Source organism: Bos indicus, chromosome 25, assembly GCF_029378745.1.
Source record: "Bos indicus isolate NIAB-ARS_2022 breed Sahiwal x Tharparkar chromosome 25, NIAB-ARS_B.indTharparkar_mat_pri_1.0, whole genome shotgun sequence".
In the NCBI taxonomy this organism is placed as follows: domain Eukaryota; kingdom Metazoa; phylum Chordata; class Mammalia; order Artiodactyla; family Bovidae; genus Bos; species Bos indicus.
In genome coordinates, this window is record NC_091784.1 from 37060738 (window position 1) to 37086086 (window position 25349).

Below are 25349 nucleotides of genomic sequence, written 5' to 3' on the forward strand. Positions count from 1 at the left end.
CCGGGTCCCCGCCCCCTTCCCACCCATGAAAGGGTCTGTTCTTTCTTCCCAAGTAATTCTGGGAGCCAGGGCGACTGAGCTTTGGGCCATGCTCATTTCGGAGGAGCTAGAGGTTTAGTTTCTCTGCGGAGTTAGGGCCGATAGCAGGTGTCTTGGGGGGAGTTAACTTCTGCGTTGATCTGCTGCAGACCATACCCACCAGGGTCCCAATCAAGTGTCACTGAAGGGGGAAGAGACCCTCTCTCAGGGGCCCTTCCCTCTGGCTGCACTAGTGCCCTCGGCCCCTCCCCACCATCACTGTTCAAAAGGAAGGCTGGCCAGGCCAGCTGGAAGCTCTGATTATGTAGACTCATTGCACTGAGGGAGGTGCCCTTTGCCCCTCGCATCCCCAGACGTTTGAAATGTGGCTGGAATTCAGACGTTTTGACACCCCACTTCTGATCCTTCCAAGGACCACCTGCTCATGTTGGAGGTGATAGCACTGGTCAGTGCACACTCTGTGAGACAAACTGGCAGCTGACACATGGGTGGGGGTCTTAGAGGACCTTACCATATCACTGTTGGGGCAGGTCGTTTACCTGAAGTAGGGGAGCTGAGGGTTTGGAAGAGGAAGAGGGTGACTGTAGCCCCTATTAAACGTGGTGCCGTCGGGTGAGGAGGGAGTTATACCAGCAGGACTGAGGCAAGGCCCCCTGGATCTTTTCTCCAGGCTAGACCATGGGCCGAGCAAGCCTGAGCAGGGAGGGCTGGGTTTCCACCCACACTCCTCCACTTCCCAGGCGTGGAAGGGCCTGGTCTATGAACTGCAGAAGACAATGGTGTGATGTGCAGGGAGGCTAGGATCATTGAACATCTTTAAGGGTTGTGTTCAAAGTGTGATACAGAGTACCACCTGGCATTGTGAGGATGGGCATCTGCCCAGTGGGCAGGTGATGCCCAAGCCTGCTCCAGGTGCCTTCCTGTGAGCACAGCCTCTCCGCAGGTGCCAGAGAGGTGGTACCTGCAGCTCAGGTGGTACACGGGGGCTAGCTGCAGCCTCCACCTCTGATGGATGTTGTCTAGGGAGAGGCAAGTCTGGTAGATCCTGAAGTGGACATCACAACTGAAGTACGTTCAAGGTCATGGCCTCCAGTGTGGCCTTGACATACGTGCCATGTGCGAAGTGGCAGGGACACAAGACACCTGCAGGCCTCTCCGCTTCCTAGTCCTGGTGCTGCCTCAATAAGCAGGGCACTCACAGGCCCACGTACCTGCTGTGTGCTTGCCTGGAGCCTTTAATCCCCAGCCTTGATTTGAAGCTACCCCATGGGAGGGTTGGAGAAGGCAATGGCACCCCACTCCAGTACTCTTGCCTGGAGAATCCCATGGACCGAGGAGCCTGGTGGGCTGCAGTCCATCGGGTCTCGAAGAGTTGGACACAACTGAGCGACTTCACTTTCACTTTTCACTTTCATGCGTTGGAGAAGGAAATGGCAACCCACTCCACTGTTCTTGCCTGGAGAATCCCAGGGACGGGGGAGCCTGGTGGGCTGCCGTCTATGTGGTCGCACAGAGTCAGACACAACTGAGGCAACTTAGCAGCAGCAGTATATCCAGTCCTTCTAATTCCCTACCATCCAGTCCACCTTGCAGCACCCCAGGCCTTGTGCAATCACAGCCGCTGTCAGAGACCAGCTCCAGACCATCTGGTGTCACTGAACCCCTAAATGCCAGGTAAAGACAAAGCAGGAAGTAGCAGGGATAAGAGCATGGGCCCTGGGGGAGCAACCACGGTCCAGTGGGTTGGTCATCAATGCCAGGTGATTTACCCTGCTGGGTACCAGGAAAAGCCCCGAGCCAAACACCTGACCTAATCAGTTGCCCCGGCAACAACACTGCCCTTGATTCTACCCAGCCAAGATTTATTTCTGCTGGTTACCCTGGTAACTCGTCTTGCTCCCCTCAGTGACAGGAAATAACAGAACCCCAGCTCTGCTGGGTGAGAATGCCTCCCCCAACCTGAGGGGGTCCCCCTGTGCATCCCGATGCCAGGTGCAGGGCAGCTGAGGGATGGACTCCCACATTCCACGTGCCTTGGGAAGACTCACCACGGAGGAGCCTACAGGGAGGAGGCTGGGGCTCTGAGGCTCCCGACTCCCTCTCCTCTCTTGGGTTCTTGCTCCTCCGTGGAGCAGCATGTGGGGACAGCACCACCCACTTCCTCCATCCTCTCCCCGCTGCCAGGGCTCCCAGGCCCCAATATAGCGAGAACGGAGAGCTTGGCAGAAGTCATGGGGACTGGCTCCCGCTTCCTCACCCAGAGAGGCAGCTGCCAGTGACCTGCTGAAGGCTGGGGTCAAGCCAGAGGGCTATTGCCTGCAGAGCGCAGTCACAGCATTGGCCAGGGGACCATGAGAACTTGGTCAGAAGCCCAGGGGCAGCCTGGGGGAGTCCCTCCGGCCCTGTGCTGGGGGTTCATACTGGCAACCACCAGGCTGGGCCTGCAGGGAGACCCTGGAGGACGGGGCATGGGGAACACGGCCCAGTCATTATCAGGTCAGGGATTCTTCCATCCTGGCTGCCTCCCTGGAGAGAGGGCGCCCAGTGGAGGCAGTGCTAGGGCTGTTTTGCAGTCTTGAGCCTGGCCTGTGCCTGGGGAACTCTTGACTTTTCTCTCCTGGAATTGGATGCTGACCCAGGGTTACTTTTCTGATTGGTCACCCTGCCCTGGCAAGTGAGCTGGCTGGGGTCCATGTCGGACAGAGTGGCCAGGAGGCCACTGGGACTGCAGGGAGGTCCTGGGCCCAGGCACCAAGCAGTTGAGATCCCTCTGGGAAGCAGCAGGAGTGCGGCTGAAACAGCAAGAGGGACTGTGGCTCGTGGTCTTTTAAATCTCCCCTCCAAAGCTCAGTGTTCTTGGTTGGGAAAGGAGTGAGGGGAGCTGGGTAACAGGAAGAAAAGGCTCCCCCCTCTGCCCCCCACCAGATTTCAGCTTCCCTCCCCTCGCAGTCTCCGAGCAGGGAATGGGAAGGAGAGGAGTGACGGGAGAGCTGTTGTTTAGTCGCTCAGTCATGTCCACCTCTTTGCAACCCCATGGACTGTAGCCTGCCAGGCTTCTCTGTCCATGGAATTTCCCAGGCAGGAACACTGGAGTGGGTTGCCATGGAGTGCCCAGGGGAAAAAAAGATGGTGGTCCACTCTCAGAGAACCACCAGGAGATGGAAGGAGGGTAGAGGCTAGAGAAGGGGACGACACAAGACATGATGGAGACTGAGCCCTGGGGAAGCGGGAAGGCCACACCTGGCTGGGCGAAGAGCAGCAGCTAAAGGTATTTACCAAAAAACTCTTCAAAGTAAATCAGTGATAACACTGTCCCCGCCTCTCCTTGCTGCCAGGTAGTTAAAGGTCACTGAGTGGAAAGACCCAGAGAAATCCCAAGAAAGGGCAGCTGAAGGGTCAGGGTTCCTGGGCGGTGGGTGGGGGGTGGGGAGCTGCACACAGCCCTGGGCCTCTCCTTCACCAGGTGCGGTGTTTAACCCAAGCCATGTCTTGTCACCACACAAACAGCCCAAACACGTGACTATTGACAAAACATCCTCAGGTGGCGAGGGTCTGAGGATGCCCCTGACCCAGGAGTGCTGGATTTTGATGACCCCCCCACCCCCTCCAGCTCCCTCCATTGCTAAAACTGGACTGCAGTTCAGGCAGGGGCTGGCTGTGTCCTTGGCCAACAGCAGCATCGTCAGCAACCCAGGCAGTCACGCTGACTGACACGTGGACCCTGGGGCTGGCCCAAAGCAAGACCACGAGAGCCATTTTTTTTTTTTTAAATGCAGTTCTTTCCCAACATTGCCCGCAACAGCTTTGGTGCAGCGATTTGGGGGGCAGGGAAAGGAGGGGAGGCACATGGGGAAAAAAAAAGGAAAAAAACAACCCAGCCAATTGCACAAAGCCTTTTCCTGAAAAAGCTCAGGCCCTGGGGTGATCGGGACATGTGGCTCCCTCCCCCAGCCCCTGGAGCTCCGGCTCTGCAGTCAAGGCCCCGATAGGGGTTCATCCCATTCCCATGTGGAAGAGCTGTCTGGGAGGGGAGAATGGCTGTGTGTGGATATGTGTGTGTGCATATATATAGATAGATAGATAATAGGCTATATTAGAAAATTCTCTATGTATAAATATAAAACACTGGTATCCAAACATGACACCACAGCTAACTAAAGTGCTTGACGGCAGTTGGGCGTGTGTAAGTCTATAGGTGAAATGATTCATCCTAAGTGCCCAGAACGTGGCAGGAAGCTGGGGAAGCGAGAACATGGAGAAAGGGGTGCTGGCCCGAGCCAGGGCACGCTGGTCCCCCAGGGCCTCCTCGGCCTGTCTGATCACCATTCTGTGCCTCACCCCCCACCTTTGCCCTGCTTTCCCCACAGTGCTTCCGACCACGAGGAGAACAGCATCAGCTAGCTGGGCACTGGGGAGTTGTTCCCACAGGGGAGCACTGGTCAGCCTATGCCCATGGCTTCCTCCCCTGACAGGGTTCAGAGTGAAGGGAGCGCTAAGGGCACGAGAGGAGGACTACTGTCATCGTAGTTAATAATTCGAAAAATAAAACACCACGGCTCCTCTAGGCCTGGCTCTGTCATCTCGCCTCTGGGGCCCCACCCCTGCCTGGGTGGGAGCTGGAGGAGGAAGGGAAGGAGACCTGGGGGCGGCTGACCTGGGAAGCTGTCCTTTTATCTGCAAGCCCCAAGCAAAGCATTAGCGGCTCCGCCTCCCTCAGCCCCCTACCCTGCAAAATAAGACTCATCTGGTCTCAGACCCGCAGAAATGCCACAGGCAAGTGGTCGTCAGAGCTCCAGGGAGTAGAGGGGCCCCAGAGAGCAGACCCCCCTAGGACACAGTGCTACAAGAATGGGTTGGTGGTCGGAGGTTTGGCGGCAAATGGGCTTGATGAGGATCCAGTCTGGAAAGAAAGAACAACCGCAAATTGTTAAATTAGGGAGGACGAGCTGGAGGCCACAGAGGACGTGTGGCTCAGGACTCCTTTCTCCTTCAAAATGACTGTGTGGAGGGAAGAGGGCAAATGAGGGAGCTAGGAGGCCAGTAGAGGGCATAGGGAGGGTGGATGAAGTCAGGGCCGAGGATCCCTGGCTGGGCCAAGCAGAGTCTCACGAGGAACGGGCATGCGTCCTGCCCCACATCACCCTCTTCTCCTGGAAGGATTCCATCTCCAACCCCCGGAGTGAAAGGCCACGCGCCCTCTCCAGGCCTGGGCCCTGCCCTGGCGCACTCACCATGAAGGGGTTGGTGGAGATGCCGGCTGGCTGACTCAGTGGCCTCTGTCCCAGCTTGGTGGATCCCAAGTCTCCGAAGGAAGATCCTGGGAGGCAAGAGCAAAAATTCAGCTGACAGGAGCCCTGCCGCTCAGGCGGGTGCTGCCCAGCTCGCCTGTCTCCCTGCCGGGCAGGCCCAACTACAACCCAAGGCGGGGGGCCCAGCAGGCTCTTCTCCAAAGTGGGGAATAAACATGTGGAACAATCAGAGGACACAAGCAGGTCTGTTGCTTCCCTGGGCTCCCCCTGCTGGTCCAAAATGGAACTAGCTGAGAGGTCTGGCTCCCTAATACATATTCCTAATATTCACACATTCACAGACCCGCCCAGAACCCAAGGGTGAGAATAGGGTAAGAAAGGAGGGCTTGGTCTGAACCCCTTACCATTCTGCTGCTGAGTCATCGAGGTCTGTGAGGGGAAGAGCGGTGCTGGGAAGGGGCTGGCGAAAGCCCCAGTGGGTGGCACTGTCTGGGGGAAGCCTGGCCCAGCACCGCTCATCCCAAAGCCTGGCCCTGTGGAGGGAGGGACGTGAGACAGGCGAGGTTCTGGAAGGTCGGCTGGAGAACAGTCCTTCCTAAGTCCCTCCAAGATAGGGAAATGGAAGCTAGTTTTTCCCTACCCAGAGGAACCTAGTGGAAGGACCCGGAAGGAGCACGAAACTCTCTGGCCTCCGTGCACCCTGCCAAACCCGCCCTCTTGGGGCCTGTGGGTCAGAGGACAGGCTAGTTAGGAGCGCAAGCACAACACGGAACTGGGGTCCGCTTTCCACCACCTCTTATACTGCACAAACCACAGCAAGTTACTCTCACCTCTGAAACGGGGACCATTCCTATCTCCTAGGCATGACTCCTGTAAACATGAAGTAACGGTCGAGAGCCCTAAGCGTTGGGCCCGCCACGTGGGTCAACTTGGCAGGGAGTATTGTTCTCTCCCTGGCTTCAAGGTTTTTTGATAACAACCAGAAAAAAAAAAAAGGAGGTGGCGGCACACTAGCATGACTTTGGAGAGAGAAAACTCCGGCTGAGGAGGGCAGGAAACAGAGCCGTGGTTTCAGGAGGGACACAGAAGGGAGGAGGCTGGACCGCCGGGGGAAACAGGGTTGGAGGAAAAAGCATCACCACCACTACCAGTCAATGTCAACCCTTCTGAACCGGCTCAGGGAAGAGGCAAGCTGTTTTTTCTAACTCTGAAATTCCGTGACCTGGGTGTCTCCAGTTTTTGCCCACTAAGTGGCTTGGAAGTTAAACCGGTCTGGCCTGGGCTGGTGACTCTGGAGAGAGCTAGCGTCAGGGGATAGTCTGGGAGGCTTACCTGTGGCCAAGCCATTGGGCTGGAAAGGGTTGGTGGAAGGCAGCTGGGTGTGAGCAGCAGGTGTGGTGAAAGGGTTGAAGGCTGCTCAGGGTGGAATAGGGTAGAGGTGGGAGGAAGAGCTGGTTATTTTTTTCCCGTTTGGTTAATATCATAACTGAGCATTCCTCTAAAGCCCCGTGTGCATCTCTCCCCACCCCCTCCCTCTAGAGTCCTCAATTTCCTCTTGGCCTTAGATCCCCTCCCGGGGTCTCTACACGACAGACTCACCTCCAAAAGCAAGCCCTGGGCTGCCGCCTCCGCCAGTGGTGGCCGACTGGAGCGTGGGGACCTGGCCAGCCATCCCAAAGATGCTGTGACACGGGGAGAGAAGTCAGCATTGCACATCACCCAGCTCCGAGGAGGTGGGCTGGGCAAGGAACCAGGAGGTGCAGACCCCATCCTGCCGGACAGGAGGAGCTGAGCAGGGTGGGATAACCAAGGCCAGGCTTTCTTGGCTGGCTTTCCTGCCCGAGAGCGAGCTCCCCGACGTCTGGACCTACCTGCTGGGGATGCCTCCAGCTGATGCCCCCGGCCCCAGGAGACTGCCCACATCTGCGAGGCTGTTGGGCTGACTAGCAGGTGCGAGAGGAGAGGCACCAAATGGAGTTCCCTGGCTGCTCCCTGGGCAGGAACAGGAGTAAAACAGGGGGTGCTGGCGTGAGACAGGAGGGAAGAGGCCAGAGGAGGGATAGAGGTGGGGTGCAGTGGAGGGGGAGGGGAGGGATGGCATGATGGCACCAACAGGGTCCTCTGAGCCAGCCCGTTCTTCCCCTGATCGCTCAGTTCTGGAGGGCTTGTCTCCCACTGAGGATTCTAGGCAACGTGATACCCAGCCCTTCTTAGTCTCCCTAGTGCTGGAAACTGCCACCTCCGAAAGACAAGCAGTTCTTCCTTGTCCAGGTCACTGTCCCTCCTGCTCTAGTTTGGCTTACACTTCCCATTTTTTCCTTATGAGACGGAGAAGTTTGTCTTTTCCCTAAAGCAGAATTTCCATTTATGGATAAATCGTATGTAGCGGCAGGTAGGGGTGGGGGAGGCACTGTGAAGGGCAGAAAGGTTCAGGGTCACTTGGGAGGCTCAGGGAACATGCAGATGCCACTGGAGGTGCTGAGCATTGGTTTCCAGCCTTGCCAGCATCCTCCCCTCTGGGGAGACCTCTCTGATGCCACAAGCTCAGATCACAGCTGGGGTGCACTGCCCATGGGCCAGTGAACTCTGTCTTCTTTGGGCCTTCCTGACCCCAATATTTGATTCTGGTTCTTCTCTCCTAGAACCTTGTCCTTTTGCTTCCCAGCACCTGACACGTTTGTAGTGATGTATTTTACTTCTGTGTCAACTGGTCCCCATTAGACCAATTCCATTGCCAGGAAATTTCCTTACAGATATAACTTACCAATGCCCTCCCCCTCCCCACAACTGCAGTGCTGTTTAATAGCAAAAGACTGAATCATCCTAAATATTCACTAACAGGAGACTGAGTAGATAAATCATGGTATAGACATAAACTGGACAGCGATGCAGCTATAAAAAAGAATGAGGAAGCTCTTAACGTACTGATAAAAAAAATCTAACAGTACTGTTTAGCTAAAGAAAAATCAAAGTGTAGAATTAGTATGTATACTATGTCGTAAAATGTGTAGTAAAAAAAAAAACAAAGAAAATAGGACAATAAAAATGAGTAAGTGAAGGCTGCTCCCTCCTTTTCCCAGAGCCAGGGCTGTGGAGAGGAGATGAGACAAGAGACCAGCGTGGGTCAGGCTGCAGAAACATTCTGTAAGATGGGAAACCTGAAATGTATTTGTGGGAAAAAAGGAACATGCCAGCAGGGGTGGAGAAAGTGGAGGTCAAATTCAGATAGGAAAGTTCATGGGACGAAGCCTTGCAGAAGGCAGGAAGGGGGCGAGAGGGAACCTTCACAAGGGAAGATACTTCCTCCGACACAAGAGGAAAGAGAGGGACAGGAGTGAGCTTCCTGGTGGCCGGAGGTTGACTCTCATCTCCCAATGCAGGTGATGCAGACACGATCCCCAGACTACAACGCCCCGCAGGCACCACAACGTGAAAACGTCCAACACGTAAGCCAGCACGTGCCACAAGAGCGTGGAGACGTCTATCACGTAAGGCCCCCAGGCCATGATGACGTGGAGACGAGGCCCACACGCTGTACAACTACAGAAAGCCTCGCGCCGCCCCCCCAACCACGGAAGACCCGGCACAGTACCCCCCCGCCAAAAAACAGAGGGAAAGGAAAAGTTAACATTCAGGGCTAGGAGGGAAAAGCAGGGCCAGGGAGGTTCTCAGATCCATGTGGTTGCGCTCTGGCCCCCTCAAACCTTAGCCCTGGTTTCTTGTCAGTGAAGTTTGGGGTCCTGAGCGCCTCAGAACTGTACTGTGGACCTCCCTGCGCTTCCTTTTCCCAAGAGTGAGGCTGCCGCGTTTGTGCAGATACCCCTGCTAAGGACACCTTCCTGGTGCTGGGCACACCTGATGGGACGGCCTAACGTGGACGAGCGGAGAATCCGGTGGGGAAGTCAGGCTGCCTGCCGCGAGGATCCGGGGACGGGCTGCTTCCTGAGGGTCGGCACTCGGGGGACAGTGCTCTCCTCAGCCCTCTCCCTGCCCACCCCGGGCTTTCCCGAGGGACACGCGCTGGGCTGTAACACCCACTGGTCTTAAGTGAGGACGACTGCAAAACCAGCCGGGCTGTGGTGGACCTTCGGCTTCTCAGACTCCAGGCCCTTCCTTTGCCCGACGGACTCGAGGTACGTGGACCTCCCGAGCGGACGCGGCTCCCTGTCCTCCCTGGGGCCCGACCCTTCAGCGCCACTCTGGGCCCTCGGGTTGGGGTGCTCCTCGCAATGAGGATCTGGCCAGCCGTCCTCGCGGCGGGAGCGGGAGCTGCGTGCCTCCCGGCGACCGCTAGAGGGCAGAGCGGCCGGGGCTCGGGTGATACCTGCGCGCTTGCTTGTGGGCACCTTGACCGCGCGGCTGGGTGTGTAGACTTGCCTCCTCACAGTTTCAGAGGAAACCGCACTTTTAGAAGCCTCCCCTTCTCCTCCCCCTCAAAAACATAAAAATATAACCCGGCACGTCAGGAGAGACGCCCACGTCTCCCCGAACCTTAGTGGTTCCTCGTGTCACCCTCACAGAAACCCCTTCGTGACCGTGGTGGGCCGAGAAGTGACTTGGATCCGCCCCTGAGCAGCCATTCGATTTGGGCCAGGGCGCCGGCCTGGTGAGCCAGCTTCCTCGACTGCAAACGGAGAGCTTTCTTTCCTCGAGGAGATGACAGCCGGGTGCTCCCCGGGCACCTCTGGGGCTGGCGGGCTTGGGGTCGGGCGGGGACTGTCTGTTTCTTGAGATGAGCAGACACTGGACCAAAAGTCCATCCCAGGTTCAGCCTGCGATGGCTCCAGGGCTGACACCTTTATTCTCTCCTTCTCTCTTTTAAAAGAGCCCCTTTAATAAGCCCTCTTTTTTTGGCCACACCTCGCGGTACGCAGGATCTTATTTCCCTAACCAGGGATCGAACCTGAGCTCCTGCAGTGGAAAGTGCGGATGCTTAACCTCTGGCCTGCTGGGGAAGTCCCCTAAGCTCTCTTTAATCAGTTGTGCTAGGAATGCATTTCTGAACGACTCCTTTATAACCACCTTGTCATAGGCTGTTTCCTTTGAGGTAACCATTCCTGGGAATACTTTTCTCTTGCTAAATTGTATATTCTGGTACCAATTTATATTCTTAAAAGTAGCATACCTATTTCCCCACACAGTATTGGCGATTATTAATCTTTAAAAACTGTGTGAATATAGTTCTTATAATTGTATTTTCTCTGATTAGTCAGGATGAGGATGTATTCATGTTTTTTTCTGGGTATTACCTGCTTCTATCCCTTGGCCATTCTATTCTTATTAATAGGAATTTTGAAAGGCACATTATGGTTATTGGCTTTTTGTCTGTTTCCATGTTGTAAATAGGTATCCTCTCCCTATCTGCTTCATGCCTTTAAGGACACGAAACATTGTTTTGGGACATTTTTTAGGACATCTTTGTTGAGGTCATCTTTTACCATATAGAATACTCTGACCTATGCAGCTTCTCCTTGTTAGAATTTATGGAGATTTTGTTTCCCAGTGTATGGTCAAATTATATATATATATTCTTTTACTTTTTTAATATATATGGTCAAATTATAAAAGGGTTATTATGTTTGAAAATAATATGATATATATTCTTTATTTGTGTTATAAAGTTCTACTTGTATTTCTTAGGTCAGACTTATTAAAGTGTTACTCAGATGGTTACCTTCCTTCCTTCTTTCCTTGTCCATCTACTCCATCAGTTAATTTTGTGAGAGAACCTATTATAATCTCTATCTGTTGGTTTATCAGATTTTCATTCTAATAGTTTTTGCTTTACGGATTTTCAGGCTACCTCATCAGTTACTTTAATTAAGTTCACGATGTGAGAATTTTGTTGTGAATTTTAACTTCTGTCAATATAAAATGTCTCCTCTTGTTCTATTCAAAAAATTAAATTCAAAACAAAAAATCAACCAGTTCATGCTGGGAAGTGGTGGGGGCTGTGGGCAGAGCAGAATCAGAAATCTGTGCTGTGGGCTGGACTCTGCCTCTCTGTGGACTGATGACTAGGGAAACCGCTAGCTGCCTCCCCTGTAAAAAGGGTAAATTTGAGGGGTTCCTCCCAGACCTCAAAGCTCGAGGGTCTGAGACAGAGTCTCCTGTCTTGGGTCACTGTGGGATGGGAGGAGTAACTTACCAAAGCTGTGACTTCCAGTTAGCATCCGACTGGCTGGCGGTGAGGGTGGGGAAGGGAAAGGGCAGGTCGGTGGGGAGGAGAGAGAGAGTCAGTCACTGGCTGTCCCCAGACGTCTGTCCTCACAGCGCTCCCGACTGCCCTCCAGTGTGCAGGGTGCCCAAAGGGAGGGGGCAGCCCGAAAGCTCCGGAGACGGTCATTTGGGAGCTTTGGGAGGGACCGAGTGCCTGAAGGGCCTTTAGATGCTCCTTCATTCACACAGCAAGAACACCGAGACATGGAGTGGGCAGTCCTCTGCTCTAAGAGGGATGGGTGAGGCCTTCTGGAGACTGCCCTGGACACTGCTCCAGCCCTTGCTCTGGGGGCCCTCGAGGGGAAAGGTCATGTCCATTCTCAGGTCCGAATTCTCAAGTTTTCTAGTCTCAGTCTCCCTTACTTCCCAGTCAGCAACCTCCTACCCACACAGCCCGCACAACTCCTGCTGTGCTTTTAGCCATTTTCCTTACATGAAAAAGAAAAAAAGAACAACAGAGCCCCTTCCTGACAAGAACCTCATCAGACTCCTCTCATCCTTTCCTGAAGCTTCGTCTCTTTGTGTGGTTCTCTGGGCTGGTGTGGATGTGAATGAGGATGATGTATGGGTGTGGACAATGGGAACGCAGTTGCCAGAAAGAAAGGAAGCCAGAGGGGCAGAACTTACCTGGGGGCGCCGGCTGGGCCTGGAACGGGGCTTGGCCAGCTGGAGGAATGCTTCCAAATGCAGAAGAGCCGGGGCCACTACCGAAGGCATCGAAGTTGGCAAAGCCCCCATGGGAAGGCGTTTGGCCTGTAGGTGGAGAGAATATGAAGGTTATGTTTATATAAAATGTATGTAATCTGTATCATACAGCTGCCAAGAGCCACTCAATGAGACATCTGCCTCCCCACAGGGCCCTCTTCAGAGGGAGTTGGCAGGAGCCTGGGGCAGACAGCCAGACCCATGCAGAGGGAAAGAGGCTCTCAGAGCCTCCAAGTTTACTCCCCGCTTTTTATCCTTACTCCATGAGGCATTAACATTTTTGTCAGGGTCTAGTTTGGGTGGAATCGTGTGAAAAAAATTTTGTTGTGGGGAAGGGCTTTAAAAAAGAAAAAGCGAAACTAGAGAACCACTTTGTTCCACCCTCTATTGGCTACTGCTGATCTTCGGGAAGAGGGCAGGGAAATGGAACCTGTCACAATTCCCTTGCCCCATTTCACTAGAGAGAAAGTAAGAAAAAGGCTCTTTCCAGTTATCTAAAAGGAAGGGCTAGGAGCCCCCCGCTGTCATGCTTTTGGTCAAACTCCCTAATGTAATCCTGGCTGTACTCATCTGACCCTCACCCTCCAGGCTGTGATGCTTCAGAATCACCATCTCGTTCACTTCTGTGCAGAGCTGGAGCTAAGTAAAATTCCGTGTCTGATGGGGACAAAAGTTCTTGTCCCAAGTCCCACTTACCCCCAAAGGCTGGGAATGCAGCAAAAGCTGGTGCCACCTGGGGAGCAGCAAAGGGGTCTCCACCAATGTCAGCCAGCAGATCAGTACTGGCTTTCTTGACCGAGGAGGGGGGAGGAGGTTGAGAGCTCCGGGGCTGGGACGTCCGAGGCTGACTGACAGGCTTGGAGAAGAAGGCAGTACATATAGCATTTGGAATCCCAGTCATGACCCAGGCCCCTGCATGGTTCCCCTGGCTGTCCCCAGATAGGCAAGTGGAGAGAGAAGAGAAGGAGAAACTGCCCTCAACCAAGAGGGTTCCTGGGCAGAAAGGTTGCCTCAGCCCTTCTCATACCTAATTCCTTTGTCCTCTCAGGACAGCCAGTCCCAGAACCACACACTTTAGAGCATGAGTCAAGGTAACCCTGAGATACATAGGGACGGCACCCAGCAGCAGCCCCTGGAGCTGCTTGAAGCAGTGTCCTGGCCCCTGTTTTTCTTTGGAGGAGTGGTGGGGTTTGAAGTTGATACTCTGACTTCCCTAAATACCACTTCCTGTTGGGTTCTTTCTTCCAAAATACACAAGTCCAAGGTGAGAAATTTAAGACCTAGGTCTCAGCAGGGCTGAGAACCCATTCACACCTCCTGGATGATCATCTGCTAAGTCCAGGGGATTTGATTTAGGAAACTGACACCCCTGTCTCCCAAATCCCATAATAATGTCAAGGGCAGATCTGAGTGTTACCTGGCTGGAGTTGGAGGCAGCAGCTGAGAGAGACGGCACAGGATCCCCCAAAAGTGTGCGGGGGGGCTTGCCTTCTGGGATGGAGCCCTGGACGGGGGTGGAGGTGCTGCCTTTGGTGTAAGTGGGCCCCTTGACTTGGTCTGGGGGGACATACCTTGGAGAAAGAATAGTTAGGCAGAGAGGAGGGGTGAAACCTTGAAACCTAGGACCTTGCTCAGCTTAAGTGCTTGAGAAAACAGGTTATAGCAAAGTCCTTTCTTATTTTCCCTACTGATTCTCTTTTTTGAACTAAAGGAATCTGAGCGACACAGGAGAGTTCTGCCCAACTTGAGCTTCTCCTTTACTCTCAGATGATCATTATTTTCCTGCAGGCATGTTGTTTGGTTTGCTTTGGCTTGTGCTGGGCTTCCCCACACCTCTCCCTCCTCTTTCTGACAGGTCAAACCATCTGGTTTCAAATAATAACAATCTGCAATCAGGCTGACCAACAGGTGATCCTATTTTCCAGTTTCCTACTCAAGGGCCCCCTTTTACTTCCTGGGTGTGTCTTCAGGTTCTTCTTTCTCTGCCACTTCATCTTCTAAGCACTCGGCATTTACCCTGCTGGCTCCTGGGACTTCTGATAAAATCCCCTTCCACTCCAGTGGATGTGGTCTCTACTTGGGATGTATCTTTTTTAATCCCAAGGACACTCCCAGGAGGGACTACAGAATGCTGTTGTGCCCACACCAGTCTCCTCGCTCTCTGCATTTTCTTCTTCACCGCATAGTTATCCCCAACCATACACACCCCCCAGAGATGGAACTAGAAGTGGCATGTGAGGGAAGAAAAGGCAAGAGAGAACAGAGATGCTGTTTCCCCACAGGAAAAAAGGGCACCTATAAAACATGGGTTGGACAAGTAAATCTAGAGGCCATGTGCTCTTAGCCAGCCACCTCTCTCTGTGAGATCATCTGAGCTATAAAAACTAGTCCACACTCCACAGTTGGGGAGACTAGCTCTCCCCTCCACACAGTCTTCTGTCTCCCCAAAGGAGGGGGATATCAAATCTGTAGGGTCAGTGACCAAGAGCAAACTGTCCTTTCTTGTACCTTTATTATTTAGAAGTCAGAATTCAGTCCTAACTGAATCTGAGTGGAACAGACTCAACCCTCATCTAGCCTTTGAAAGAAGCCCCAGTTCAGCTCTGGAAAGTGGACCATAAGATGAAGTGTCTTGAACACGTGTCTCTAGGGTAATCTCTTTCCTCCTCCTTACCATCTTTTCTTTTCATATTTTTCCTGGAGAAATTCCTTCACCTTCTGAGGATCCCTGGAATCTGGTATTAAAGATGTCCGAGCGTCAAAAAGACCCAGCCAGATCTTCCTGCAAACCTAAAGGGAGGAAGTCGAGTGACAGAGGACTTGGGGCAGAAAGTGTGAAGTGGGAATCATACCATTTCCAACTCACCCATCAGTAAACATTTATGGAGCGTGGACGCCACATGAGGATCTGGGTACAACTACAAAACAAACATGATCTCTGTCCGCGCAGAGTTGATAATCTAATGGGGAAAGTGTCTCAGATAAATACAGATACATTTATAATGACACATGGTGACACGTCTTGTGAAAGAAAGTACAGGGTCATGAGAATTAAGGGAAACTAAATTTGGATGGGGGTGGGGTCAGGAGCAATCTTCAGAGCTGTGGCTTCCAGAGGCTCTTGTTTGCACTCTCCAAGTAAGCCCATCAAAGGAGTACTGCCCGCACCAAGGTTGGAATCTTCCCACCAGCAGATTTAGCTGGAGAAGGGGTTTAACGTACTCTCAAGTAAAGACATGGGCTTACACCCAGTTGCCGAGGCTTAAGTCAGCAGAGCTGGCTCCAGGAGCTCCTGCTCAGAGGGGCCGCCCGGTCAACTATGAACGCTCATCACTGTGGAGCATCTCTCCCTCAAGGGTCATCCCAACAGAGACTGCGCCTTCCCCTGATTCTTCCAACAAGGGGCCCAGACAAACCCCAATTTGTATAACTAAGATTCTGTAAATGTATACATGTATATACGGTAAGATACCTTACACACTAAAAAATAAGAGAAACTCTAACCGAAAACTGTAGGGGCTTTCCTGTGATCTGAGGCAAAACTCTGCTGACAGACAGGGTAAGTACAGCCTGGAATCATTGCGGCAGTGGCAGCTCACCTCGTTTCCACGGGCTTGCAGGAACAGGACTTCAGGCTCAGTGAAAGTCGTCATGGAGATGGACTTGACTCTGTGAGGGGGGTTCAGGCCTCTCCTGTGAGGGGGAAACAGAACACAAGAGAAGCAGAATGCCGTTAGCACTGCAGGTCTTCCTATGGGAGCAAAGGGAGGGGACAGGATAAAACCACATGTAAATGAAACTCTCTGACTGAAGCTACTTCTTAATTCAAGGAAAGAAGGGCGGCCAGAATGTTTTGGAGGCTTCTCCTGAGAGACAGGGAACCCCAGTCACTCCCAAGAAGAAGGTAGAGCCTGTCCATCCAGAGCCGCCTCTTCTTGGCTCAGACCCTGGCAGCTGAATGTTCAGGCTGAGGGGTACTTCAGGGAACTCAGGTGTGTGACCATTTCCCACTTCCTGCTTCATCATTGTTTGAGGCCTACAGCACATGCTCAGGGTCCCAGAATCCATAGAGACACAAATCTTTCAAGCAGGAGGGAATGCAAAAATGAAGGCCCCTGATATTCCTGATAATACCAACGCATAAAATTTGGAGACAAAAAGAGTCCCTAGGCTGGCTGCTGCTCCTCTGCTCTACGCAGGAGGCCATGTGGTGGAGGGATGGAGGGCATCCCTCTCTTAGGAAGTGATTTCTGGGAAGAGAAATACTCCAGACTTTGCTCTCACTTCTAGATCTTGAAATGAAGCAAGAGTCAGCTTCAACCGTGAGCTACGAGACGGGCAGGAGTCAGGAACATGTACCCTGTAGGGATGCTTTTGTGCCAGCCCTGTGTTTTCATTCTGTTAACTCCCTGGGAGTCCAGCTCTGCCCACAGATGCCCCGTGGAGACTACAGCCAAGCCGGCTTCCTTCCTCCCACTCAGCTCCCCTCCGGAGTGTTCTAACGGAAGCGTGGGGCTAAGCCAGGCATGGTTTCAGAGGTTCCCCTCTGCTTACCTTCAGTTTTGCTCTAAATCTACCACCCTCAACAGATTAAAACACCAGTAGCTGAACCAAAACAAATAAACTGGACCTTGGGGCCAGAGTGAAAGACCACGGGTGTATGCGTGAAAGACAGTCCCAACTGAGAGGCCTCTGGGTTTTTACTCCCCGGAAAAAATGGGCAAAGCAAGACGTGAAAATAAAAGTAACTCTAGCATAGGGTCTTGACTGACACCCTCAGGAAAGTAAACAGAATTTACCAGATAGAAATCTTGGGAAAGGTGGAGAAAGCACACGTCTGAGCTTCCAAGTGCACACACCGAACAAAGGTGATCCCGGGAGCTGGGCAGAACGGCAGCGTGGATTAGTGTAAGTGAAGGCAGCCCCGGTGGGAGAGCAGACGGATGACAGGGGGCAAGGTAAACGGTGAAGGGAAGCTGCTCTTCCGGACGATAGGTTACCGTTTATGGGATTCTAACCAAGGACAGGAAGGACGCTGGAGGCTACAACTGGGGGCATTTTCAGCAATTCTGCTACTAGACTTGGATGGTTCTCAAAATGACCCTTTAAAAGATAAGCAATATCAAAGAGGATAGATGCCCTGAGGAAAGATGAGAGCAGGGAAAACCAAGAGCCAGGCTCTGTAACTCAGTGTCAAACAATCGCTCTTAAACTTGATTTGACCTGAAGACTGTCTTCTGATTGCATTTCAGAGAGATTCCAGTTTTTCCTAAGCCTCTCTCAGCAGTGGCTGGATTCTGTTTGTTCCAAAGTCCAGACATCCTGCTTTGATACTCTTTCCTTTGCCCTTTCTCACCTTAGCCTCCATGCCCTTGCCCCAGGAGTGCCAGGCCTTTCTGAGTTCTCAGCAGAGTAGACAGAGCCCTCTGTTCCTATGAGCCTGGGCTGCCCTGCCACCTCCCACTAACAAATATTTACTCTGCTAAATAAAATACCAGGCATTGTGGAAGGCACTGTGGGGGATACAAAAATTACAGGACTTGGTCCTTGATCACCAGGCACTTGTTTCCAAGAAGGGGCCAGGGGAGTCTGGACCAGGGTGCTTCCCAGTGCAGCAGGCACACACAGCCAGATCAGGGAGCGTGTGGCACCAGGCCGCAGCATCGAAGGAAGACAAATGGTCGTGGGAAAAGTAAAATGGATTATGTTTACACTAGAAAAACAGATTCTAAGCCTATCACAAAAAAGGTCATTGACATTTCCTGAAAGGACAACCAGGAACTGTTAGCAAAGTGTAAACAGGGAGGTGTGCTTCCTTGGGTGGTGGGGGGAGGAACTTGACCCACTCATCAATCTAGAGGAGATGCTTAGAACAGAACTTCCTATGGCTGAGCTTGGACTGGAGGGGTTTGGGGGGTGGGAGCAGGGAGGGGGTGGAGACAGGATAAAGGCAAAGCAGAGAAAAGAAGTGATTTAGGTGCTTTGGGCCTAAGGAATCTGATGGAACAGGATGTTTCCATAGCACAGTACAAAAAGCACTGCTCTGACCTTGATGTCTGTAGACTGGATTATGTATAACCAGAGCCATGGTTTGGGGGCAGGGAGAGTCTACAAGGTAACACTCCGCAGCCCAGGAAGAGGGCCTAGTTACACAGCCCATGAGTCAGAGCATTTGTCTCTGAATCACAGAGAGGTCCCTGCTGGCTGAGAGAAGCAAGTTAGAAACGAGAGCCCCTCTCCCCTCGGGAGCTGAAAGCAAATGATCTAGGAGTGTTGTGTGTTACTTGGTACATACCAGGGTCATGCACTGGGGCCAGATGGGAAGCACTGGCCTGGAATTAAACACACTGACTCTCCAACTTGCAGCTGGTCTCCCCAGCATAACTCTCAGGTTCGCCCCAAAAGAAGAAGTGAGAGCTCGCAGGAGGCACTGCCCTTTGGTTATCACAACAAATATATTCTGTTATTTCTAACCAGGAGGAGCTGGGGAAATAGATAAAGGTATTTGCCCAGAATAGGGCAACTTTTTCTAATTGAAAGCAAGGACATTACTAGGGCTCAAGCCTTCAGCCTTTTTCTACTTCAGTTTCTTTTACACAGGGCACATAAACGGCATTTGGAGTACTCTGAATCACTCTCTGAAGTACTCAGAATCGCTTGGCAAGTGAAGTGACTTGCAGAGATCCTAGTCTGTCCAATCCTCTCTCTTTGCCTCTCTCTCTCCTTTTGGCTTCTGTTAGAAGCATACTACTATTTCTGCAAATACCACAACTTTTGTTTCTCTGTGGTCATCACCCTCAAACTGGCCCATATTTTGCTTCTATCTTGCTTCATAAAAGCCTAAAACCTGCCCAGCTACTCAAATAAGAAAGTTCTGCCAGGTCGACAGTGGAAAAAAACAGTTCCACCCAGCACCCAAGTTCCTTCATTTGTGCCAGATTTGAACTTGGGCATTCCTTACCTCTGAATATTTGTGTTCAAATGAATCTACCCTAGACTGTGTTTCTTTGCCCCTGGGATTCCATTTCTCTGCCTCTGAGCCAGGTTCAGCTAAATCAGGTTTGCTCTTTTCTTGGACCCAAACATTGCCAAGAAGAGTCCCTATTTAGGAAGGCTCCCCTACTACCCTGCTCTGGGGTCAATTCACTAATTTTAGGGAATTTCTTCCAATCGAAATTTCCCTGCTTTGACCCATTTCCTGAAGCTCTTCCTCAGTGACAATAATAAACAGTTGCCTTCATATAGAGACACACTGAATCTGATATTAGCAGCTACTTTCCTCTTTAGGCTCAATCTTAGACCTTTCACATCCCCCCGCTTTCTTCTCATCCCTTTGGTAATTTATTATTTTCTTAGGAGCTTTTCAAGTTCTCCAAGGGCCCTCTGTGATAAAGTGCCTAAATCTGTAATTTTAGAGACTCTGTCCCTCTTGCCCAGCAGAAGTGAATTTGAAAGGTGAAGTGCAAGGGGATGGAGGGACAGCCTAAAGTAAGGGCAGGGCATACAGGCATACATCCCCTCTCCAACCCCGATAGATGGAAAAGTACTGAATTATTGAACAGCATATTATACCTTTCCTTCCATGGAGATAAAAGTGTTTCAGTTAGAAACAGCTACTAGTGAGGCAGACAGGGAAACTAAGGTACCAGGAGGGTAGCAGCTTATCACAAAGAAAGAGCTGTCAAGCTCATCTCTTGACACCCAGTCCAGAGCTCTGTCCATCTAAATCCTGACTTAATCCCATTGTCAGAGTAAAGATATAAAGAGGTAGAAGACATAAATATCCGTTACTGAGACCTGAATGATGGATTAAAGGACAGATCCAAACAGACAGGTCAAGGAAACATGTCACATACTTGGCTGAAAAACTGGTGCCTAGCCTAGATGCCAATGAGATCTCAGGCCTCGCCATCTATTTCCTTTTCAAGAAAAGTGGTTTATCCATTTTTATCCATTGAGGCATCCAAGCAAGCTGGAACAAGAGAGAACACTGAGGCACTGCTCTGGAAAGAAATCCTTTTCAGGGGCAATTTTTACCCCTCCTGAGCTTCAAATGGCAGACTCATCTTCTAGTATAAGAGTTAGAAATATAACTAAACAGGCGAGCGCATGAACAGATTGGGGAGATTAAAAGGATCTATATCCAGGTTAGGGAAATTAGGTATTGGAAGAAAACCAAATGAATAAAACTAGGTCAAATTTGGGACCTACAATTGTGGCAGCATGTATGTAAATTTAGCAACGGGAGAAGCTAGCAGCTTCTCTCTCAGGCCCCCACACCCAACACTGTGGGTTTCTGCTAGAGATGAGAAAAAAAATGTCTCATTTAAAAAAACAGCAAGAATGAGCTCGCACATGCAGACAGGAAGGCATATTCATACCTACCCACCACCAGTCCAATCTCAATTTTTCTTCAGATCTTAGGAGATTCAACTTTGGCTGCAACTGTCAACTTTGTTGTATCAGTCCATCATGCCAGATGGGAACCCTGGCAGTTCTGCTTACTGCCCCCAGAACACTCCATCCCCCTAAGTGGTTGATATATTTGTAACACACTCAACAGAAAACTAGCTTTCAGAAGAAAGCCAATCCTGCTGTCTCCTTTCTCTACCTATACTAAAGTATATGTCAATATCCCCTTTATATTAAGAAAGAATCTTTCTTCTCTTTTCATTATGCTACCTCAATACGAGCTCCCATCAGTCTCTAGCCTATGCTGAGCTATAGTTTACTTCATAGCGCTTATCAATACCTGCATTTATATGTTTGATGATTTATTTAGGGCCACGGCCTCCACTAGGATTCAGGCCACCTGAAGATGGGACTTTGTCAGTTTTGTTCATTACCATATCTCCAGTGCCTAAACTGGTGTCTGAGGCTTCAGAGACTCTCAACAAATATTTGTTGACTGACTGACTTACTGACTGAATGTGCAAGCTACTGGCCTACTACTACGATTTCACTTCCTACCACCAGAAAATCCTAATCTGTAGGCAATCAACCATGTGGATTTAAGATGTTAACTGGTGTGTGGATCACCATGGAGACATGGCTCTTCAGCATCTCCTGGGCTGTGTGCCCTCTCTTCACACTGCAGCCAGCAAGCCCCACCTCACATTCTACCTGTGGCCCACCTGCCAGCTCCCAGCCCTTCCCAAGGGACATCAAGGGACACAGGTAATACTTTGTGAAGATCCCTTTTAAAGCTTTCCACGCTTTGCCCTACTCTATGCTAATTACAACTCCAATTGGAAAGGAGAAGGAGAAGGACCATCAGAATCCAGTCTGATGGTCGCAGCCAGGGCAACTACGGCTTTCCTGTGGAGTTTCTTTCTATATTTCTCTCTTTATAACCTCAACATGCCTTCACAGTTGAGCTTCATTTATTGGTCCAGCTTCTTGACCTTTCACTGTCCCCTCACTTCCTGATAACAAAGGATTGGCCTAACTTCTCATTTCCCAGCCACCAAAATGTGTTCCCTAAAGTCTACCACCTTGAGAATCAGTGCAAGTGATTCTTATAATGCTTTACCAAAATACTAAGCAAAAATGTCCTTTCTAAATTGTTCTGAAACTAAAAAAAAAAAGGCGGGGTGTGCTGGGAGCCCCCACCATTGGTCCTATAGGAACTTCAGTTCCTGAGGAGTTAAGCCCCTAGCTGGACATATACACGCTGCAGACAAGAGACAGGCCTCTCTGTTACAGTAACCAATCCTTACGTCATTGTCACCCAGTGTCTGTCCAGATCGCAGGTGTTTGACTTTTCACCAGTGAGATCAACAGTGACCACAGCGGGAAGTGGTAAAGTTCTGTGCAATGACACTTAAAATTGTGCAATGACATTTAAAGAGTTAACTCTTCCAGCAAAAGAAACCAGGTTGTAAATGTGAGCCAGATCCCTTGGCCCTCCATCTGTCCTGGTTGAGGGATATTCATTATAGAAGTGAAGTGTTGTCTATGGGATACTTTAAACCAAGGTCTAGAAAATAATGATGTCAGTACTTGCCCTTTATTCAATGTTTGAGGTTTCATGCCATGGCAGCTAACCATGGCAATGAACTGACGCTGTTCCTGACATTTTCTTCCTGGGACCTACACTCTGATCTGCCATCAGTTTTATCCCCCTGCTTCCTTTTACTTCTCTACTGAGTCTGTAATTGGATTTGCCTTTTCATAACAGGATCTTCAGGAATATGCTCTTTCTACTTTACCCTATAAATAGTCCTAAACTTTGCTCCTATTCTCTTCAAAATACTTCAATATTTTGTCCCAGTCTTCAGTCTCCATTCTCCTACTCCATTTGAGCCTCTATATCAACTTTTGACAAACTCCAGTTTGCTTTCTAAACCACTGTCCCAAGAGCCACAAAACTTTTACTTACACCAAAGTCAAGTCTATCCTCACAACATACAAGTAAAGTTGATCAAAACATAAAAGTTTGGTAAAGGAGGTAAAAACCAAATAGAGAAATAATCCTAAACTGTATGAGGGGACCTGGATCCTCATTTCTGGTCTGCCATGATCATAACTAATGGCAACAAATGCTGAAAACAGCAACCCCCATCTGGCATTGGATAAGTTACTAAACCTCTCTTTGCTTCTGTTCTCCCATCTGTCACCCAAGAACAATACTGCTCCCTTCTTGGCTCCTAAAGGTGAAAGAAGAAACAAGGAAGGCACTCCTAGTTAAAATAAAAACCAACCAAACCAATGTATTAATACTAAAAAAGTAAAAATAAATCCCTTGTTAAATTTATAAAGATAGACATATAGGCTTGGTATCAAATTTTAGACATGCATCTAATAATAATAATTCCCTAAGGGGAAAAAGAACTTTACCATATAACCAGAAATCTAGGCTAGAACTGTGGCTCTAAATTAGCTCAAGTGTGACCAAATACAGTTAAAGGGTAGCACTGCATATTATACAAGGGGACCCCCCACCCTGCCCCAATCTAGAAGAGTTGCTAGATGCTACTACCAGGAATAAGCTGTGGAAACAAGGAACTTGAAAGTGTAAATTATTACAGTTAAGGATGGCTCATCCAGATCCCCAAACCTCTGGAAAAGTTAAGTTCTCTGAAGAGGGCAACCCATCAGCATTCATCTCTCAGATTTGTAAGAAATTTCCCTCTGGGTAGCATTCCAAAGTCCTGAAAGATTAGGATCTGTTCCTGAACACTAGAACATGGCCCTTTACCTAACATTATCACTGTGCTGTCAAACTGAGTCTTTCCTGTTGGCCCTCCATCTACACGAAGTTCCCTTGGGGGTGTTTGTCATTCTCTGGCCCTTTAAATCTGTGGCCCTCCACCCCCACCCCAGTTTCCTTCAATTCTCCCCACTTTCGGATCGCTCCCCCTCCTTTAGGGAGTTTCTGCAGTTCTCACGCTGTCTTTCCTTTCCTTTGCATCGCGACTCTAATCATGTCTTGTTGCCCCTGATCCTTTCCCTTCCCCGTGACGCCTCTGCAGCAGACGACCCTCTCGGCACATCCGTCGTGTCTCAGGCCACCCCGCCGCCCCTGACCTCGGCTCTGGCCCTTCGCCCTGGGTCCCGATGTCCCCAACGCCGACTCTCCACCGCTCTTTTCCCGGTCCTCCCCCCAATGTTCCCCGCATGCCGGTCCACTCACAAGAGGCCGGAGCAGGTGGTGCAGACGAAGCTGCCCACGGTGATATCCACGTAGGTGACCCCGCGCTGGGCGCACTCGAAGCAGTGGCGGTTCCCGGCCTGGCTGCAGCCGCCCAGCTCCCGCACCCGGCGACACCACACCTCCGAGGCCGCCTCCGCCTCCGCCTTGACCCCGCCACCCGGCCCTGGGCCCTTCTTCGCCGCCATCACCATGGCTGCTCAACCCCTCAGACCTTCTCCCCGCAAGTTAGCAATCGCCCCTTCAACCACTGCCGACTTCCCGCCTCCTCAGCCGCCTCCGCACGCCAGGCTCCCTTGACAGAACCTAGGGAGCCGGCGGCATCGGTGCGAGACTCCTCAACCCGCACCGCCCTCCCTGCTTCGCTGTTCTGCACGCTGATTGGCTAGTCGCCTCCACCTCCTCATTCTGATTGGCTCGGCTTTGGACGGCCTCGAGGTGCGGGAGCCACCAACGCCACGCCCCACTGCCTTCAGACCTCAGGCCTCTCGGATTGGCCTGCAGAGACCCTGGCCCCGGGAACCGTGCGTGCTCTCTCCTTGTTCCCGCCCCCTCTCGCCACTGCCTCCAGGGCGGCCCGCCTCCCACACACGATTGGTGAGTCCTAGGAACTTTGGCCCCAACGCTAACTCTGACTGGCTGTAGAAGCTGCAAAGATAGCGCGCGAGAAAGAGTGGTGTCCCGCGCTTGCGCAGCTGTGGCCCTCCTGGCGCATGATGTTAATTCCCGCTAAATTTCAAAGGACTAGTTTCAGAAAGGAAGTGGCCAAATGAGAGGCCAAGAGGTGGAAGAAAAGAAGGGAACGCTCAAAGGAAAGGAGGAGAGCAATTGCTTTATCAACGCTTTTTATCTTTTTTAAATCCTAGTCTGATGTAGGAAATCTCATTTTACGGACAGTCTTAGTGTACCACTTGGTATACGTCACACGACTGATTTCTGATCTGGGACGTGTGACTTTGGAAACCCTACATTTTACCGCAATGTTTCTGTCCGTGAAACAGTATTTGAGTGTTCATTTGGCAAACACTCACTGAGTAGTCTACTAGGTTAATGCACTGTTGTAGATCCTGGGAGTACAGCAGTAAACCAACCAAAGTTCCTATCCTCGTGAAGCTTACATTCTAGTAGGGGAGGCAGACAATAAACAAAGAATCATCAGCTCTGATGATTGGAGAGGATCAAGGTATTGTAAAAGAGAATGACTCATTGGGTATTTTAGATTGATTAGGGAACCATCTCTGACCCAAGTGATGTTTAAGCTAAGACCTGAGTAACAAAAAAGAAGTCAGTTATGAAATGGAGCAACCCAGGCAGAAGGAAAAGCAAGTGCTAAGGCCCTAAAGCATGAGGCAGCTTGGTGTGTGAGAGCAGCAAAAAAGAAAGTAGAGGTAGTCCAAGGAATACATCAGCTACAGCAAGGGATGCAGGTTCAATCCCTGGTCTGGGAAGATCCCACATGATGAGGAACAACTAAGGTTTTGTGC

The 25349-nt window shown here is 51.0% G+C and overlaps 1 protein-coding gene across 2 annotated transcripts; it reads right to left on the reverse strand.

Annotated features, from left to right (window-relative positions):
- Positions 1-4178: 4178 nt before the first annotated feature.
- On the reverse strand, positions 4179-24232 carry AGFG2 (ArfGAP with FG repeats 2). Of its 2 annotated transcripts, XM_070780147.1 has the most exons (13): positions 23848-24231; positions 15812-15905; positions 14887-15002; positions 13630-13783; positions 12909-13068; positions 12135-12260; positions 11437-11469; positions 7160-7280; positions 6888-6970; positions 6621-6701; positions 5693-5821; positions 5271-5356; positions 4179-4939 (listed from the first exon to the last, which is right to left on the reverse strand). In XM_070780147.1, the coding sequence occupies exons 1-13, from the start codon at positions 24057-24059 to the stop codon at positions 4880-4882; spliced, it is 1455 nt and encodes a 484-aa protein (XP_070636248.1). In that variant the 5' UTR covers positions 24060-24231; the 3' UTR covers positions 4179-4879. The 2 variants fall into 2 exon arrangements, with proteins under 2 accessions (XP_070636248.1, XP_070636249.1); XM_070780148.1 differs by lacking the exon at positions 11437-11469 and having other exon boundaries at positions 23848-24232.
- Positions 24233-25349: the final 1117 nt, after the last annotated feature.